General features: G+C 53.0%; 6 protein-coding genes across 6 annotated transcripts in view; 2 read left to right on the top strand and 4 right to left on the bottom strand.

The window, feature by feature from the left end:
• The first annotated feature begins 295 nt into the window (after positions 1-295).
• Positions 296-1,852, top strand: LAESUDRAFT_443856 (uncharacterized protein). Its single transcript, XM_040902478.1, has 2 exons — positions 296-574; positions 637-1,852. The coding sequence occupies exon 2, from the start codon at positions 665-667 to the stop codon at positions 1,673-1,675; it is 1,011 nt and encodes a 336-aa protein (XP_040759708.1). The 5' UTR covers positions 296-574; positions 637-664; the 3' UTR covers positions 1,676-1,852.
• LAESUDRAFT_443862 (uncharacterized protein) lies at positions 1,853-4,336 on the bottom strand. Its single transcript, XM_040902479.1, has 4 exons — positions 3,988-4,336; positions 3,860-3,933; positions 3,718-3,787; positions 1,853-3,666 (listed from the first exon to the last, which is right to left on the bottom strand). The coding sequence occupies exons 1-4, from the start codon at positions 4,079-4,081 to the stop codon at positions 2,030-2,032; spliced, it is 1,875 nt and encodes a 624-aa protein (XP_040759707.1). The 5' UTR covers positions 4,082-4,336; the 3' UTR covers positions 1,853-2,029.
• A 1,588-nt stretch (positions 4,337-5,924) lies between these two features.
• Positions 5,925-6,900, bottom strand: LAESUDRAFT_745213 (histone-fold-containing protein; the record flags this gene model as incomplete). The annotated part of the gene is made up of 4 exons (XM_040911359.1): positions 6,705-6,900; positions 6,572-6,650; positions 6,393-6,518; positions 5,925-6,340 (listed from the first exon to the last, which is right to left on the bottom strand). Exons 1-4 carry the CDS (start codon positions 6,825-6,827, stop codon positions 5,925-5,927), a joined length of 744 nt encoding a protein of 247 aa, XP_040759706.1. The 5' UTR covers positions 6,828-6,900.
• Positions 6,901-7,803: 903 nt separating this feature from the next.
• LAESUDRAFT_443524 (uncharacterized protein) lies at positions 7,804-11,198 on the top strand. Its single transcript, XM_040902477.1, has 17 exons — positions 7,804-8,089; positions 8,165-8,194; positions 8,250-8,254; positions 8,334-8,443; positions 8,494-8,565; positions 8,626-9,046; positions 9,095-9,294; positions 9,348-9,482; positions 9,539-9,578; positions 9,639-9,648; positions 9,699-9,861; positions 9,913-10,022; positions 10,072-10,436; positions 10,502-10,658; positions 10,717-10,826; positions 10,882-10,922; positions 10,978-11,198. Exons 1-17 carry the CDS (start codon positions 8,006-8,008, stop codon positions 11,154-11,156), a joined length of 2,232 nt encoding a protein of 743 aa, XP_040759705.1. The 5' UTR covers positions 7,804-8,005; the 3' UTR covers positions 11,157-11,198.
• A 218-nt stretch (positions 11,199-11,416) lies between these two features.
• On the bottom strand, positions 11,417-12,803 carry LAESUDRAFT_706770 (terpenoid synthase). The gene is made up of 3 exons (XM_040906636.1): positions 12,348-12,803; positions 11,996-12,284; positions 11,417-11,919 (listed from the first exon to the last, which is right to left on the bottom strand). The coding sequence occupies exons 1-3, from the start codon at positions 12,677-12,679 to the stop codon at positions 11,593-11,595; spliced, it is 948 nt and encodes a 315-aa protein (XP_040759704.1). The 5' UTR covers positions 12,680-12,803; the 3' UTR covers positions 11,417-11,592.
• Positions 12,804-13,237: 434 nt separating this feature from the next.
• The window catches only part of LAESUDRAFT_717145 (uncharacterized protein), a gene marked incomplete at both ends in the record, with an annotated part of 3,274 nt that continues 1,140 nt past the window's right edge, over positions 13,238-15,371 (bottom strand). Inside the window, one exon of the mRNA XM_040907302.1 lies at positions 13,238-15,340. Within this exon, the coding sequence (XP_040759703.1) occupies positions 13,238-15,340 (2,103 nt within the window). The remainder of the gene's footprint in view (positions 15,341-15,371) is intronic.

Raw genomic sequence — 15,371 nt, 5'->3', positions numbered from 1 at the left:
ATTTTTTTCTCGTGTTTGCATGCTGAAATATTCATTCCGTCACACACGCATACGTACTCTCCTTGTGCAAGGAAGACGACAGGCCTGGACACACTCCACTCGAACTCGGGGTGGTCCACTGGTAGGGTCACCGGCGGCTTCCATTACGGTCACTATTATGAGTCAAGCTGTCCCTTCGCGGCTCTTCGCGATTTGGCCGAGGGTTTGGCCGTTGATTGAGATCACCTGCTATGCCGAGAAATTCATTTCCGCGTGGGGGCCACATGCTGTGGCTGTGCAATGTCTAAAATGGACTTCGTGATTGTGCGTGTCGATCACTACGGCCTGCTCCTGCTTACTCTTCGCCATCTTTTGCAACGTTGATAGGTCTCCACACTCGTACTTGTCGTGCCATTGATTCTCCGTCAATCAATCTCAGTCCTTCTGTCATAGTTCACGGAAGTTTGTAGATATTTCAACAGCTGTGGCAAGGAAGAAGCTCTGTCGGATTGATGCTGTAGTGTATATCGAGCACATACTTGCAGATCACATTTTATTCGTAAGTTCCTGCAGTCTATTTCAGAATACCGTCAAGGTGAGGCATATCTGGTCGTCATTGTGCAGCTCGTGACATCGAAGTTAGAACCCCATCTCAAGACCGCATCAGCTCGATTCACAGATTATCATGCTATCTGCTCGACCCGGAAGTTCATCATCAAGAGCATCAAGTCTTAGCTATGGCCAGAGACGCTCTCGCGTGCTTCCGTTCGCGATAGAAGAAGAATCAGACCGGGCAGAGATGCACCCCCGTCGCACATTAAATGACGTTCGTGAGGAAACCGCACAGAGTATGGCTCTGCGTGCAATCCGCCAAGCCGAGACAGTCGACGGGAGTCGCATCGGAGTCATTCTGACACTCTCCTATACCGCCAATGAGCACTTTCTCCTGCTCATCGCCTCATCCCTCAAACATGCCTTGCTCACTCGTACTTTCCTTTTCGCCGTCGCTGCTCCTCGAACCACTCCAGACATTCCCGGCCCGGTGTTGTTTTGCGGCTCTTCGGACGATTTCGTGCAGCGGGCAGGAATGTTGTTTCATGCCAAGTTCGTCGGGAGGATCGCTAGTGCTCCTGTCACTGGAAAGGGACTATGGATAGGCTCGGCGCGGAATATTGGAGCATCGTCATTTGATGAAGCCGCACTATGGGATATTGTCCGAAAATCAGCACGTAGTCTCATAGACCCGCTTGTTCCGCCTCCCGGCTCAAGGAGTGCGGCCCAACTATTGTCCGATGCCCGTGCACGTCTAGAACGAATCACACCAAAGACTGCCTACAACGAGTTGCATGATCCTGCCAGCCCGTGGCCGATCGTACTTGTGGATATCCGTCCGGAGGCACAACGCAGGACTGAAGGCACGATCAATGGAGCCCTTACGGTCGAACGCAACATGCTCGAATGGCGATTCGATCCCCGATCTGCAAGAAGGCTGCCTGTGGCGAACCGTTACGACTTGCGTGTCATCCTGTTCTGCCAGGACAGCGATACCTCTTCTCTTGCTGCAGCGTCATTACACGATATAGGAATGCTTAATGCGACTGATATCATCGGAGGTTATGCCGCATGGAAGGAGGCCGGCTTGCCAGCAGTGATCAATTCTCCTGTCTCACCTTCCGAACCTAGCGATGAATACTGAGTTGCAGTGCTCAATAAGTGATTCGCTACGACGGCTTTCTACACGAACTCTGGACATTCTGGCGTTGGACATCATACTTTCCGTCGCGTTCAATAACTCATACCACTCCATTATTTACTAGTATCCAGATTATCAAGTTACCACACTCTAATCACCACTGAAATGAGAGAACAGTCAGAATTCCAGCAAGCAACCAAGCAGCATTAGCCAGGGCTTTCGAGGACTAAACAAGTCATGGACGACTTGAACATTTTGGGATATAAAGCAGATACCGATCGGACAGTGTATCGGACAGAATCTCTATAACTGTAGCGCATCCCCGGCCTCGTCGAATGCGCCTAGGCGACGCGAGCCTCATCGGTACAAGAACTTCCTTACTTTTGTGGAGAGTAGATGCGCAGTGTAGCTGTCCAACTGTCTACTCCCATTGCGACCTCTGAGAGCCAATATATCCAGCCTTCTCTTCGATTCACGGTCTTCAAGAGTAGCAATGATGGAAGCTATGGTTCCTTCGTCCAAATCGACGCCAGTTATCGAAAGCTTTCTCAACTTCGGGGAGATGCTCTTTGTTGTTTGCGGGTTAAAGTTTCGCAGAGCTTCGAAGAGTGATGCAACCTCGCCGCGTGACCCCACCTCGAGACTCTCCAATGAGGGTAGCGACAGGAGAGATTCCCGCCATGACCGTTCCGACATGAAGCGCCTGTCTCCGTAAATATGCATCCCCGTCACGGGGGACGACGCGAACATTTGCGTGAGGTCGCAGAGCGCGGCAGGAAATAGGTACGACATATCGACCGGAGGATCGCACTCGATCTCCATCGAAAGTTGTATGTTAGATGAGGGCATCGCGGCATTCCATGCCTGCATTTTGAAGATATTCGAGTCGATGAATAGGAACAGAGTACGAACGTTGTCCAACATCGGTAAGCGAGCGCTGTCATTTGGAACGATGGAGGAAATGGGTGGACTCGAGACATTGCCCGCAATGCATTTGATATTCAAGCTGGAACCGGCTGGTGCGGTAATGGATCCCAACAGCGTACGAATGAGGAACGAATGTGCGAGCAACGTGAGACGTTGCAGCTTTGGTAGGACTATGGTGCCCGGTCCCAGTCTGGCATCCGTGGTCTTCCCAGTGATACTACGACGTTCACTGATCGTAAGAGAAACAAGGTGAGAGCATCGACGCAAGATGTCGAGGAGGGCTTCCATCGAGTCCGGACGACCAGCAAGAGTTTCGGACAAATCCACCTCGGTCAATCCGTACACCATCTGGAGGCTGCTACGCAAGGATACCTCTCTGAGTGAGAGGGTGCGCAATCCGGGAAACTGATCAATGCTGAAATCCAGAGTAGACCCTGCTGTGGTAACGTACGGCAGCACATGCAAGCGCAGATGCTCGAGTACAGAAGTAGATTCCGGCAACATCGACATCATTGCATGCGCAAATGGTTGCGATAAGGTTCCGAGATGCAAGGTACGAAGTCGATGTATATGGGGACGGATAGTGTCGGCAAAAATCTGCACATTCTTGATTCTGCCTCGATAGACGATATCCATCGGAGAGTCATGGGAACGCTGCAACCAGATATCGGAGACGCGCGGCCCCTTGTCCACAGGCACGGAAGTCCAGAGAAGGGGTGTGGATATGGCCACCTCTCGCCAATGGTGGCAGACGTGAGACACCAATACCCACGACAAAGGACCAACAGTGTCCCTGTGATGGGCGAATGTATGTATCAGCAGCTCGATGGGTATACAGTTTATCGGCCTGCGGGAATTCCACGCTAAACGTGCAGAACGATAGAGATGCGAGTCAGCGATAGAGTACGGGAGCGTTGGTGGTGTATGGTGCAGTACGCTTGAAGCTGGAAGGAAGGGACCGGGTTCGCCATCGCTTGAGGACCCAATGGACGCGAGCGGTGGCGACGGAGCGACCGCATTAACTCGATGATGATGAATAATCATTATATATTGAACGTGAAGATGATCTGCATTGCTTCAGAATATACCATATCGAGGAGCTTTCGATGGGAGCATACCGAATACACTGAGGCCACTCAGATTTTCAGAGTCGCAGACACAGCCCCTATGTACAAGGAATATGTTCTCCTGGAGATAGAGAGGAGACAGTCAAGGGTCGACGTTAGCGTGCAATAGTCATGCGAAAGCGAAGCTAAGTACAAGGACTCGCGTTGAAGCCAGTACTCTTAATGTGGCACTAGCGTCTCTAGTACCAAGCCGGTTGAACGGCGGTACTTCGATGAAACATCGTCAGCTGTGTGGTACCAGGGAGAGCACAGAACGCTCACTGTATTGGTCTTGGAAAGTGGGGAGGAGTCTGGAAGAGCGTGCGCTCAACATGGCCGCGTTCATAACATGTTGAAGTAGCTGCCCCTCTCCCATGCCTGGGATTTACTCCATTGCATGGAGATGTCATGGAATGCCGCAAGCTTCCACCATTTCCAACACCGCGCATGATTCTCCTCGTTCGGGAACATTGACAGCCGTGGAAGGACTAGCTGGTTAGCCGAAGGTTGTCTCGTCCACAAACATGTATACGCGGGCCTGATGCGATCTCACACTACCAACCAATCAGGGGCAAATCTGATAGCTCCGAACTCACGATGCGTGCATGTTCGCGCTTGCTACAGACGTTCGTCGGAAATAGATCGACGATGACCTTACTTAAGGACCGCTTTTTCATGTGGTGCAAGGTCCCCCGAGATCGCACGGTATAGGATCAGTCAAGACCCGCTGAGGGCAACCGAGCGCTGGCAAGTGCTGATCCATATCCCTTGAGGGAATAGCGCTACCCTGAGGCTCCCATAGGAGTGTGCGAGCCATTCCACACTCCTATGAGAACTTTGAAGTTATCTGATAATCAACTCCAGCATCTGTGTAGTCTCTAAGCACATATGACCGATCAAGTGTGCAGTAAAGGACGTGCTGCTACTCACGAGCAGCCATGCGGAGATGTTGCTGGGAGAGGAATCTGCTCGCGGTTATTGTCGCCAAACACGAGCCCTCCAACGCGTGCAGCCGTTGGCTCAGCGCACAGCTTCGCGAGCGCCAGAAGGGATGGAGATTGACTGGGACCGAGCTGTCGAAGCTACGCGGGTCCCTTCCAAACTCCATACCGCGGGTAGCTTAAATTTGCCGCTGCCTCGAACTTTCCGCTCATGACAATAGATTGGCTCGTTTCTGCAACAGCGCTTATTCTCCTTTTATACTCAACAGTGCTGTAATCATCGCTGTACTCACTTCAGGTCATAATGCCCTATCGAACGGAATGGCTGCAACGCTTGCCGCAGGGCGATTGCGGCAGCTCCTGTCGCTTCCGAATGATCGGCAAAAGCCAGAGCGATGGTGACGATGTCCCGACGACCTCGGGATCGAGACAGGCGAGTGAAAGGCTCGCGAACTAAGTCTTATGACCATATAGGTCGAGCCGCGGGTTGGATACCATTGGTCCAAGATGCTGCCTGCCACCAACGTCACATACATCCGTGAGATGTCAGTCAGTCAAAATGTCATGTGCCGTACGGCGCGGGAATGAGGACGCGAGCAAAAGGAGAAGCATTGAGAACGCTCACAGCTCGCGCGCTTGAAAAGACCGTATGGCTCGCCAAGGTCTTTTGCCGAAGAAGAGCAATTCCCAGGCGATATTGGCAGATGAACATTGCGCGACGAATGAGAAGTGCTCTATCGAACCATTGCCGTCCGCGTCTGTCATGGAGAAAGTCTGCACTCTGAGGAACAGTGTGGCAGGGGAGCCATTGAGCAAGTACTGCCCGGAATCGGACGGATCACGTTACTCGAGTCCACGAGCATCCCGTTGTTCATCAGCATAGAAGACTTGAGCTTGCAGCCTGGGGTATCAGAGATTGCCTCTTGTTAAATAGGTGTGGACTTACCATACTGCCATCCCGCAATCGCAAGACCGAATGAGGGAGGAGCAAGATCAAATTGTTTGTACGTCGGAAAATCAGGGTTGAGACTGATCAAAACTTGCATATGCGCTTTGAGAAAGATGAGCATGCATAACGGACCTAGACAAATGTGGACGCTTCCAGGAGGACGATAGATGAGCTAACGGTCTATCCCGGACCTTGTATGCATGCTCCGCAATAGCACTGACCTATAACGTAGAAAGCAGGAGCCCCTCAGCAAACTAGCGAGGCCTATAAACCTGGATGAGCTATACCCGGTTGACCTCAGTAGCGGGCACAAAAGCAGCACACGCACATCAGTCATCGTCAGAACGATTTGTGCCTTTCCCTTTCCGCGTCTCCTCCACAGCCATCGTATCTTCCGGCTCATCTTCCTCTCCCGGTTCCAGGTCGTCATCCTCTTCCTCGACATCGTCAGCTTCCGCCATCTCCTCATCTTCATCGACCTGCTCTGTGCCTTCACCTTGTCTTCCAAGCCCGGGCTCGACCTCGGCCTCAGGCTGCGCCGCCGCCGCTACGGAGGGGCCTCTAATCTGAGATCGGCTGATGGTAATCGTCGGGCCCTTCTCTTTCTCCTTGCCTTTCAACTTGACCTTCAGCGATATTGATGTCGACGCAGACGCGGACGCGGACTCGCCTTGCTCCCGGCCCCGACCTTTAGCACTGCTTGTGCTCTTGCGACCCTTGTCTGACTTTTGGCACTCGCGGTACACTGAAGTCCGTGTCACTTCCTGCCATGCAACGGAGAAATGCAAGAAGCACACCTTGTAGTTCTTTCTGGAGCATCGGCACCATATCACCCATCTCGAGGAGCTCAAGTGCCTTCAGAACGTCCGATGCTGATATGCTCTTGTGCTGTTTCGAGCTTGCTACTTCATGCGCTGTCGCAGCTATGCTCAACGTCAGTGTACAGATCGTGGTGGGCGATAGCTAAGGGCGATACCTAGGTAATTGATGAACACGGTTGATGACTTCTGGAGTGACAACACGACTTCTTTCTGCATCTTCATGTTTTCCGACATCTACAGCACCGTCGATCATTATGACCATCACACCTAAACGCTACCTGCACATACTCCGGAACGCGCAAGCTTCGTCACAAGACTTCTTGGAAGCTCGTAGTTTTCGATTCCTTCTGAGACAGCATCTTGCTGAGACTCTGCGGTCACGGTAGAGGACACTTGTTTGCTGCGCGGCATAATGTCCAGGAAAGGCGACAGTCGTGAACTGAGGAATGACGGCCAGGGGATGGATACGTGGTGGCGGATGAAGGACAAGCGTGGGGTCACGGTGGCGGCTGTGGCGTGTTGTGACTGACGCGTCGTGAGATGCGTGACTGACGCGTCTGTCACACTGCAGTGGCTCTGCATGGACCGAGCCATGGCCGTCAAATGGTTGTCTTTTACGACGAATTCGACCGCCCAAGTTCGACGAACAACATACGGTGAGCAATCAAAATCGGAAGCTAATCGCGACTACATGACCGAACAACTCAACCTCTCACGCAGATGCATATATTCATCCCTGCAACCGTGTCTGCTCGTGTAACAGGCTTGTTCACCGTCAGTTCCCGACACTCAGAACGAGGTTATCCTCCTCATGCTCCCATTCTCAATGCTATGGGTCGATATTTAGGTCTTGTGCAAAACGCTCCCCGTCAAGTGTTGTTTTAAGTTGCACCGAGTTTGCTTGCACTTGCAGAAGATTCCGCATATCTGCGACTTGCAGGTCAAATGCCCTATGGGTTCGCGGTATGGCGGTTTAATGTGATTATCCACTTTGATGCTTACGTATATCGCTCGCTGATAAACATCATCTGAACTATCCTTGCGTCCACTGCCTATCTGACGATTTGGTCGCTATTTAGAGCGAGAGAAAATTCTGCAAGATTACTACAATGAGTTTAGACAACGCATATTCAAGTCGCTCTAATTGATAACGTTCTAGTGCCGTCCAGGAGCTGCGACAACCTAGTCCTGTAAGCCGCAAGCCATGCTTACAATAACTTGTCTGATTGACATGATTCTTTTGTTCTTTTGCGCCCGATCAGGCCGAACGCGCTAAATGCCCCCAGTGTAAATTAGGCACTCGCCGGGTATCAACAGACTGCATCATGGATGGATGAAATACGCCAATCTGCCTAATCACTTCGTCCTCCGCTCGCAGTAGCAAAAATGAGGATTTTTGCTGTATTTTGTGGGCTTCATTTCTTCGCGGGCGCGTGACGTTCGTTACTTCCGTGACTGATGGCGCTGGATCCCCTTCGGGTATGTTCCGGCCATGCCTCGGGGTTGAATTCTATTCAAAGCGGCTGTGCCTCCTTCGACCTCTCCCTTGCTGAGCATCCCCGACCGCCCACGCACATTCGCTTTCGACAATGCCGAAGGCTGCTTCTTCCACCTTCGCACACGTGCATGGCACCGTGTCGCCACAGAATGCGCATGTTCTCAGGAGAAACCAAGTGAGTCCTGGTGCCACCGAAGCGCGCGGGTCACACGGTCAGGTCAAAGCCATAGATTGCTGACAATGCCACCAGGCCTGCCACCAGTGTCGCAAACGCAAGCTGGTGAGACTCACAGTCTTTGTGCTATACTTGACTGATCTCGAATATGCGAATATAGAAATGGTCGGTCAATTCAGCCATCGCCCGAAGGCCGAGTCGTACGGAGGATGGTGGGCTAACCGGAGTTTCCTACGTTGTATAGTGACGCAAAGAGGCCATGTTCGACATGCATTCGCTCGCACGCATACGCTGTTGCGCACGCTCCACCAGGAGCGAAGATGCCTCCTGCGCCGGAGTGCACGTACGACATGGGTGGGCGTCATCGGCGCGACTCTGCGCTTCTGCTGACCAGTATTTCGTAGTCCCCGATCTTCCCGTCCTCGAGCAACGAGAGCCGCCGAAGGGCCGCTTCGAGCGTCTGGAGAGCAGAATAAGTGACTATCAGCTGAGTGATTCCCGATCGCGTCGTCCTAACGCCGGCCTTGCGACTTCAGACGAGCTCGAAGCGCTCCTCGCGGAGAGAGACAAGCCGGTCCGCACACCGGAATTGACAATGTCAAGTAACTCTCCCATTAGCCGGGCTGGCTCGAGCGCGTCTTCGGTTCAGCTTGGCGGTGGCTCCCCTGCGTCGATGAATAGCTACGCGAACATCGATCCTGCCCTGTCTGTAGCCGATCCTGCCCTCACTTTGGGATTCTTGTCTGCTCGATCTAATAATTCGTTGGACAGTCTCGCGGATGCTGCTATGCTGGTCGATAGTGACTCCGTCTCCGCCACCGAACCAGCATCCCGTACACATGGGTTTTCTCAGACCAATCATGCATCAACTTGCGTGCTCCCTTCCAATTCTGTCTTGGAGGTCATTTCATTGGCGTGGCCGCGAAATCTGCCCAGTTCTGATCTGTTGCGTCACCTGTAAGCCGTTCACTCGAGACCTCGGCTGCCTATCTAATTTCCATGTAGAGTTGACGCATATTTCTCGTTCAACCCTGACGCCAACCGATTATTCCACCGACCAACGTTCATGGCTTCTTTGTCTTTGCCACCGACTCACCCCAAGTTCCCATTGACGGCATTGCTCCACTCGATGTGTGCATTGGGCAGCTTCTACACAGCCGCCGTCGCACCCGCACCGCATCCCACCTCGTCACCCTTTCCTATAGGTATGTCTTGTGCAGTTCTTCCGTAAGTTCAACAAGTTCATGTACAACGCTAGATGACCCGTTTGATGGCAAGCACAAAGTGAGCGAACAAAGGCCTGACTCGTTCGCCGAAATACAGGCGCGATATGCGCGGCATGCGATCGACTCCTCATATGAGCTGGGTGAAGAGCTGTTCCAGGTAGTGCAAGGTGCTATCGAGCTGCCCTGAATTGCTTTTTTAATCAACTGACAGAAAATACCCTAGCCGAAGTATTGTTGAGCTCATGGTACTGGGCATCCGCAAAGTAAGCTGAGCAGCCCTATTTTTCTCCCTTGCTCACGACTAATGATTATCAATACTTCAGATGGGCAGAGGTACGGAATGTCTCAGACATACCGACCCTGTAGCTTGACTATTGTACCAGGCTTACATGTCGATGTGCCGAGCCTTGCGCTCTGGCACGCCGATTGGATTGAACGTTTGTTCGCCGGTCTATACGATAGCGGACAACCTACGCCCACCAAGTATAATACCGCCATCCAAGACCGTGGTGGAAGACGAGACGAGGCGGAACACCTTCTGGATATGTCCGTCATCCTCGCGTATGTCCCTCGTGCCTGGGCTAACGTTTGGTGCAGCATACGCACAAGAACGGGCGATGAGCTGCGGGCACGGATGGGCGCTCATGCTAGACGACCTGGACGTCTCTCAAATGCTTCCCATTCGCGGAGAAGACTTCGAGCAAGGAGTAAGTCCGGTTTCGAACCTCTATGAATGATCGTCTGATGCTTCTGTAGATCGCAATATCGCCTAAAGAGCGCCAATGGTCGCACGACCGCGATGTCTTGCTCAACCACCCGCCAGAACAGACCGATGCGTTTGTCCTCTATATCAAGGCGCATATGCTGCTCTCGCGAGTGAAGAACTTCAATATCCGTTTTCGCGCACGATACTACGCCGGAGACCCTAGCGTCACTGTTCACACGACGATCGGAGAGACGGATTGCATGCAGCCAAAGGACATCAGGAACACGCCCGCGTTTTTCGAGCTTAACGGCCTCGTCACGGATTTCCAGAATTCGTTTCCGACGAACCTGCGCCATCCCGTGCAGAACAATCTCGTCAACCCGCATCTGTTCGCGGCGTTCACTGCTCCCTTGCTGTACGTGCCAAGTCCGTCATTTCGTATTGCTATCTTTGGCTGACAACGTATTTATGATCTCTCAGGGCGCACATTCTCCTCCACGAAACCCATGCCGCGGTCGGTTCTGAGGCGTGCCAGTCATCACTGAAGATTCTGAACGCTGCGCGAGGGATCCTCAACCTCGTGTACGATGTCTGTGCTACCAGTTACGATCTGTCACTTCTAGGGCAGTTCGCTGCTGTACGCTTCTTTTCAATCCTTTCGTATACGAAAGTGGCGCTGAACAGGTCCACATTAGGTCTCGTGGTTCATGGCGGGCCGGGTGCTGGTACGCTTTCTGCGAGCGGCTATCAACTCGAACACCTCGGATCTGTCCGTCAACCTGCTTGTTGAAATCGATTTTATACGGTGAGCGTGGCCCACTGTGTGATACTGTACAAACTTTATCAACTTTGGCGTGCAGAATGGTCTTGTATCAGGCTGGTGAACGACTTCCCATTGCATGTACGTGTGGGACCATATCTTCTGATTGTGCAGTCGCTAAGATACATCCTTCCAGACCGCTACGGGAAGATGCTCCACGACTTCATCATCAAGAACTGCGGGGAGGAGTATGCTAACCCGACGCCATCTGTCCTTCCTCCACGCGGGGCCATGGTTCCTGCTACGAATGGTAGCTGGCTCAGCACGTCAGACTTGGCCATGAATTTACAGATGGATAGCAGTGTTGCGTCGTGAGTTTCGTGCAGATGATTCGTTACTTTGGGATATATGCTACTTTTTTGCCTCCATCTGAGCAAGAAATATTTATATCGTTCATACTCACTCACTCTGGATGTAACACCACTTTGTAATCGATAACATCTTCGTATTATATATACCATTATAACGCTGTGGACGGAACACTACTTCATTGGAATCATCAGCTGGAAAAAAAACACGATTTTCTCCATCTGAATTGACTCTGAGAGTGTGGGTACATTTCGGCGAAATATGAGCTGATAGACCAGAAAACGGAGACTCGTACTGACATCGTGAACAGTCCATTTCTGAAATTATATCTGTCTGAAGGCCAAACGATTGTCCGCTCGCTAGAAATTCCAACCTGAGCTATATCAGTGTCTATAAATATGTGAGTCCGAGACCGCCATCGTTACCGCTCACTGGCTCCTTACTAGCTCGCCGCCACGAACACCCACCCCAGGTCCCTCACCTCGTCCCCGTTATCGCCAAAGAACCTGTCCGTCTCATACAACCAATGCACCGCGCCGACAATGCAATCCCGCAAGCCCTGGATATACCGCCGCACGTCCTTGTCCACCGGCTGGCCTTGGCTGAGAAACATGTGCTCGTTCGCAAGGAACGTCTGTACGGTCTCCTTCACTAGCGCCCCTGCCGCGTGCATGGCGGTCTGCACGGGCAGGCGGCGCTCGGCCATGAGGACGGTAACGAGGTTGTGCCTGTCGCGCGCCACGTGTATTCGCGCGTACGCGGCGATGTCCTGTCGTGGTAAGCAGCAGGAGCGAACGAATTAGCAGGCTACAGCAACGAGACACACAAACGGGTGATGCGCTCACCGTGGACCATGAGATGATGTTGCAGGCGTCACTTTTCAGACGTTGGAGGAGCGGCGATGCATGTTGCGAAGGCGGTATCCGCAGTCCTTCTGCATACTCGATCAGATCGAAGAGCAGTTTCGTGCCGGAGGAGTCCTGTCGGAGTGCGATGTACGACTCGATGTCTGGCATGATGCCCCGGTCGGAGTCGGCTTCAGTGCGCATGAGGGCGGTACGGAATGCGCGTAGGTGCCGCCGGAAGCGGGTTTGCCAGTCCGCATTTGTTGTTCGTCGGAGGCAGGTCCATATTCTATAGCAGCAAAAAAGAACTTCGATCAGCATGAATTGTTACGAGAACACTGAGCACACATACCCATCGAATGCTCGCTGCGTGGCGGCGCTCTGAGCCGTGATCTGGGAGCTGTCCATACAATGGATCATCAACGTGAACATTTGCGTGATGGCAAGCAGTTGCGCTGCATCGCAGGTAGGATAGCACAGGGAGATCAGGAGCGTAGCTTGAAGTCCGCAGAATGCCCGCCGCTCCTGTTCGCTTAGGAAGCCGCCTGTGTTGCTATCTACGACCCATTTCTTCGCCTTGTCTGCAACAGTACGGCAATGCGGGTTCGTCCGCAGTTCGAACGCATCACAATATGAGATGAGATGCGGGAGCTGGAGCTGAGTGTTAGCTGTAGCTGTGGGCATTGAATGAGAGACGGTAGTTGGGAGAAAGATGGAGAAACGGTTCAAGTCCGGAGGGTAATAGTGTTTCAGGGATGTGCCGTGCGATGACAGTGATGACAGATGTAATCAAGAGTGCTGGCATACCTGATCTGAGCGTCACAAATAGGATGGAGGACGTGGTCGGCGCGCGACAGCCTGCTGCTCAGAACATTGATCCATGCATGGACGCATCATGCCACATTCCGGAGCGATGGCAGATGGCAACGTGAACGGAAGTCGCCACTCGGACTTCCTTGTATAGATCATGTGCGATACTTCCGCTGATGGGATCTCACTCAACCGCCGCGGAATTTAAACCCAGCCCGGATGCATTTTTATTATCAAAGCAAATAACAGCACTATCACTACAGACATGAATCCGTTCACTGCACATTCAGTATCGAGTGCTATCATGAGAATCGTGAGAACTTTTCCTGAATTTCCCAGGCTGCAATAGCCATCACTTTTGAGCCGATAGAGGCAGTTTGAAGTAAATTGACGCCAGGAAAATGCGGAGTAGGCCTTTTCTCCAAAATGCTTTCACTGCTGAATTTTCCAATTCGTTTTTGGGTCATATGAGACCAATCCTCGGCCTGAGCCTAGTGGGCCAAATATTGTCGAGACCCGTCCAGCAACCTTGCTGACGCCCAGCCCAACTCCTAGTAGAATTGCTAGATCAATTGCCACCAGCGAAGCCGCCGCGCTCATCAGTCTCGGCGCAAACACCTTCCACACCGTGAGACTCCCCCTAAGCCACGCTGCGCACACCGCGCTCGCGAGCAGCAGCACAGAGTGATAGAGCATCATACCCAGCCCGGCACGCATGGCATCCCCGCGCACCCGCACGCTTACTTTCGGCTGCGGTAGCGGCAGAACGTTCCATAACGCGAGTAGCGGCGTCGCGAACGCAATCAGGAACTGGGGCCCGAATGTGTTCAGAATAAGGACGAATGGGGAGAATGGATAGCTGAAGGTGGACGTCAGCACAAACGCGCTTTTCCACTGTATGGACGAGATCGTCGATTGATGACCCGTTGCATAGAACGTATGTAGTGCCAGCAGCGCTAACGGCACGATATGCGAGAAGCGCAACAGTTCGCTGGATCGACTGGCCGTACCAGGCGCGAGCGATGGCGTCTCGGACGGGAACGCCGCTTCGAGTGCATGGACGTCGCGCACGCTGTCCACCACTTCGACATGCGCGAGAACGGCGAGCGTCGCCAAGCCGAGAACGAGCTGTCCAGTCAGCTGCGTCGCGACGGAAAGCAAGCACAGCATCATGCACCAGAGGAGGAGATACGACGCTCCGAAAGTGTTGGCAGATCCGAGAATAGTGACCAGCTTCTTCGGTTCTTGGGAAGCCTCATCATTCGTGATAGCACTCTTCGCCGCTGTCGTCGGCGTCTCCGTTATACTGACCCCGAGACATAGTGACCAGGTCCGCCAGGTTATTGTGACAAAAGAAACGATGATGCCCATCAAGTTCCGAGCGAGTGACGTGCGATCCGCGCGCAAAATCCCACCATGTCCCGGCCCAAGAACCTCTGCACTGTCCAACCACTCCATAATCCAATGCATCGCACCCAGATGCAGGATTCCGGGCATGAACAACGACAGGAAGATCGGTGCAATGCCTTTGTCGCTCTTGGATATCATGAGGAACGCGCGAATGGCAAATGACAGACCGATCGAGGCTGCGAGGGAGAGTTTGAGGACGGGTAACGGCGGCTCCGGGAAGGAGGACGAAGCGAAGAACGTGACATAGCAGTACGGCTGATGTTCCTCCTTGCAGACAGTGCTCATCGCCATCAGCCAGACACACGCTGCAAAGAGCGCGGAGAACCCGAGAATGCGGTAGCGCAGGCGCGCGGTGGGTGCTGTGAATCCGGTAAACACAGATGGGACGATGGACGACAGCACCAGGAATGTGACGACGCGGTCTTCCCAGAATGTGAGCGAATTCCAGGCGAAAGAGAGCGCGTGTAGAATGAGGGGAAGAGAAAGAGACGAGATGCTGAAGTTGAGCCTCGACGGCTTGTTGGTGAAGACAACGGCGAGCGAAGATGCAAACGGGGCGCAGAAAATGACGCACTGGAGGGCATCAACGCCCTTGATCACAGCGCGCAGCGGGAAGTAGGAGCCGCATCCTACCACAGCACCTACCGCCGTCCAGATTACGCAGGTCCTCCGAACCTTCCCCGCCCAATCACCCCACTCTTCCTGCATCTCCCCAAATTTCACATACAGTACCCAAGACGAAGCTATACTTGCAGCCAGCAGGACAAGTCCCAGCACGATCAGCGACACGTTGAACCTTGCCCATATCAAACGGCATGCCTCCAACGCCGCGCGCACGTACTCCTCTGTCAAGAACAACCTGGCCTTACGCGCTTCTCCCTTTACAGCCTCCACAGCTACCCAGCGCTCCTGCAACTCCGCCCACGAGCTGTCAAGTTCTCCGCCCGCCGGCTTCGCGCGATACGTGTTGAGATACCTCTTCACCTGCTGTGCATTCAAATCGAGGGCATTCTCAAATTCCATCCCTCGCGCGTCGCGCCAGAACAGCTCGGGAATGACCATACCGAGATTATTGTATGGAATGGGGAGTCCAAGGAGCAGCGAAAGCGACGGTACAAGGTCGATCTGTTGCACGTACCGATGAGCGACGGAGGCT

Source organism: Laetiporus sulphureus (assembly GCF_001632365.1).
Source record: "Laetiporus sulphureus 93-53 unplaced genomic scaffold LAESUscaffold_53, whole genome shotgun sequence".
NCBI lineage: Eukaryota > Fungi > Basidiomycota > Agaricomycetes > Polyporales > Laetiporaceae > Laetiporus > Laetiporus sulphureus.
The sequence above is the reverse complement of the archived record's forward strand: the minus strand, read 5'-3'. Positions and strand labels throughout refer to the sequence as shown.

Excerpts from the sequence above, each read along its gene's own strand:
- LAESUDRAFT_706770 (XM_040906636.1), bottom strand. The coding sequence starts at position 12,679 with ATGCCCACAGCTACAGCTAACACTCAGCTCCAGCTCCCGCATCTCATC. Across the intron at positions 12,285-12,347 it reads ACGCAGCGAGCATTCGATGG|AATATGGACCTGCCTCCGAC; the intron begins GTATGTGTGCTC and ends TTGCTGCTATAG. Across the intron at positions 11,920-11,995 it reads ACATCATCTCATGGTCCACG|GACATCGCCGCGTACGCGCG; the intron begins GTGAGCGCATCA and ends TTACCACGACAG.
- LAESUDRAFT_443524 (XM_040902477.1), top strand. The coding sequence starts at position 8,006 with ATGCCGAAGGCTGCTTCTTCCACCTTCGCACACGTGCATGGCACCGTG. Across the intron at positions 9,295-9,347 it reads CTCGTCACCCTTTCCTATAG|ATGACCCGTTTGATGGCAAG; the intron begins GTATGTCTTGTG and ends GTACAACGCTAG. Across the intron at positions 10,827-10,881 it reads GTTGAAATCGATTTTATACG|AATGGTCTTGTATCAGGCTG; the intron begins GTGAGCGTGGCC and ends TTTGGCGTGCAG.
- LAESUDRAFT_443862 (XM_040902479.1), bottom strand. The coding sequence starts at position 4,081 with ATGGGAGAGGGGCAGCTACTTCAACATGTTATGAACGCGGCCATGTTG. Across the intron at positions 3,788-3,859 it reads TGGCTTCAACGCGAGTCCTT|GAGAACATATTCCTTGTACA; the intron begins GTACTTAGCTTC and ends CTCTATCTCCAG. Across the intron at positions 3,667-3,717 it reads GAGTGGCCTCAGTGTATTCG|ATCATCTTCACGTTCAATAT; the intron begins GTATGCTCCCAT and ends GAAGCAATGCAG.
- LAESUDRAFT_443856 (XM_040902478.1), top strand. The coding sequence starts at position 665 with ATGCTATCTGCTCGACCCGGAAGTTCATCATCAAGAGCATCAAGTCTT.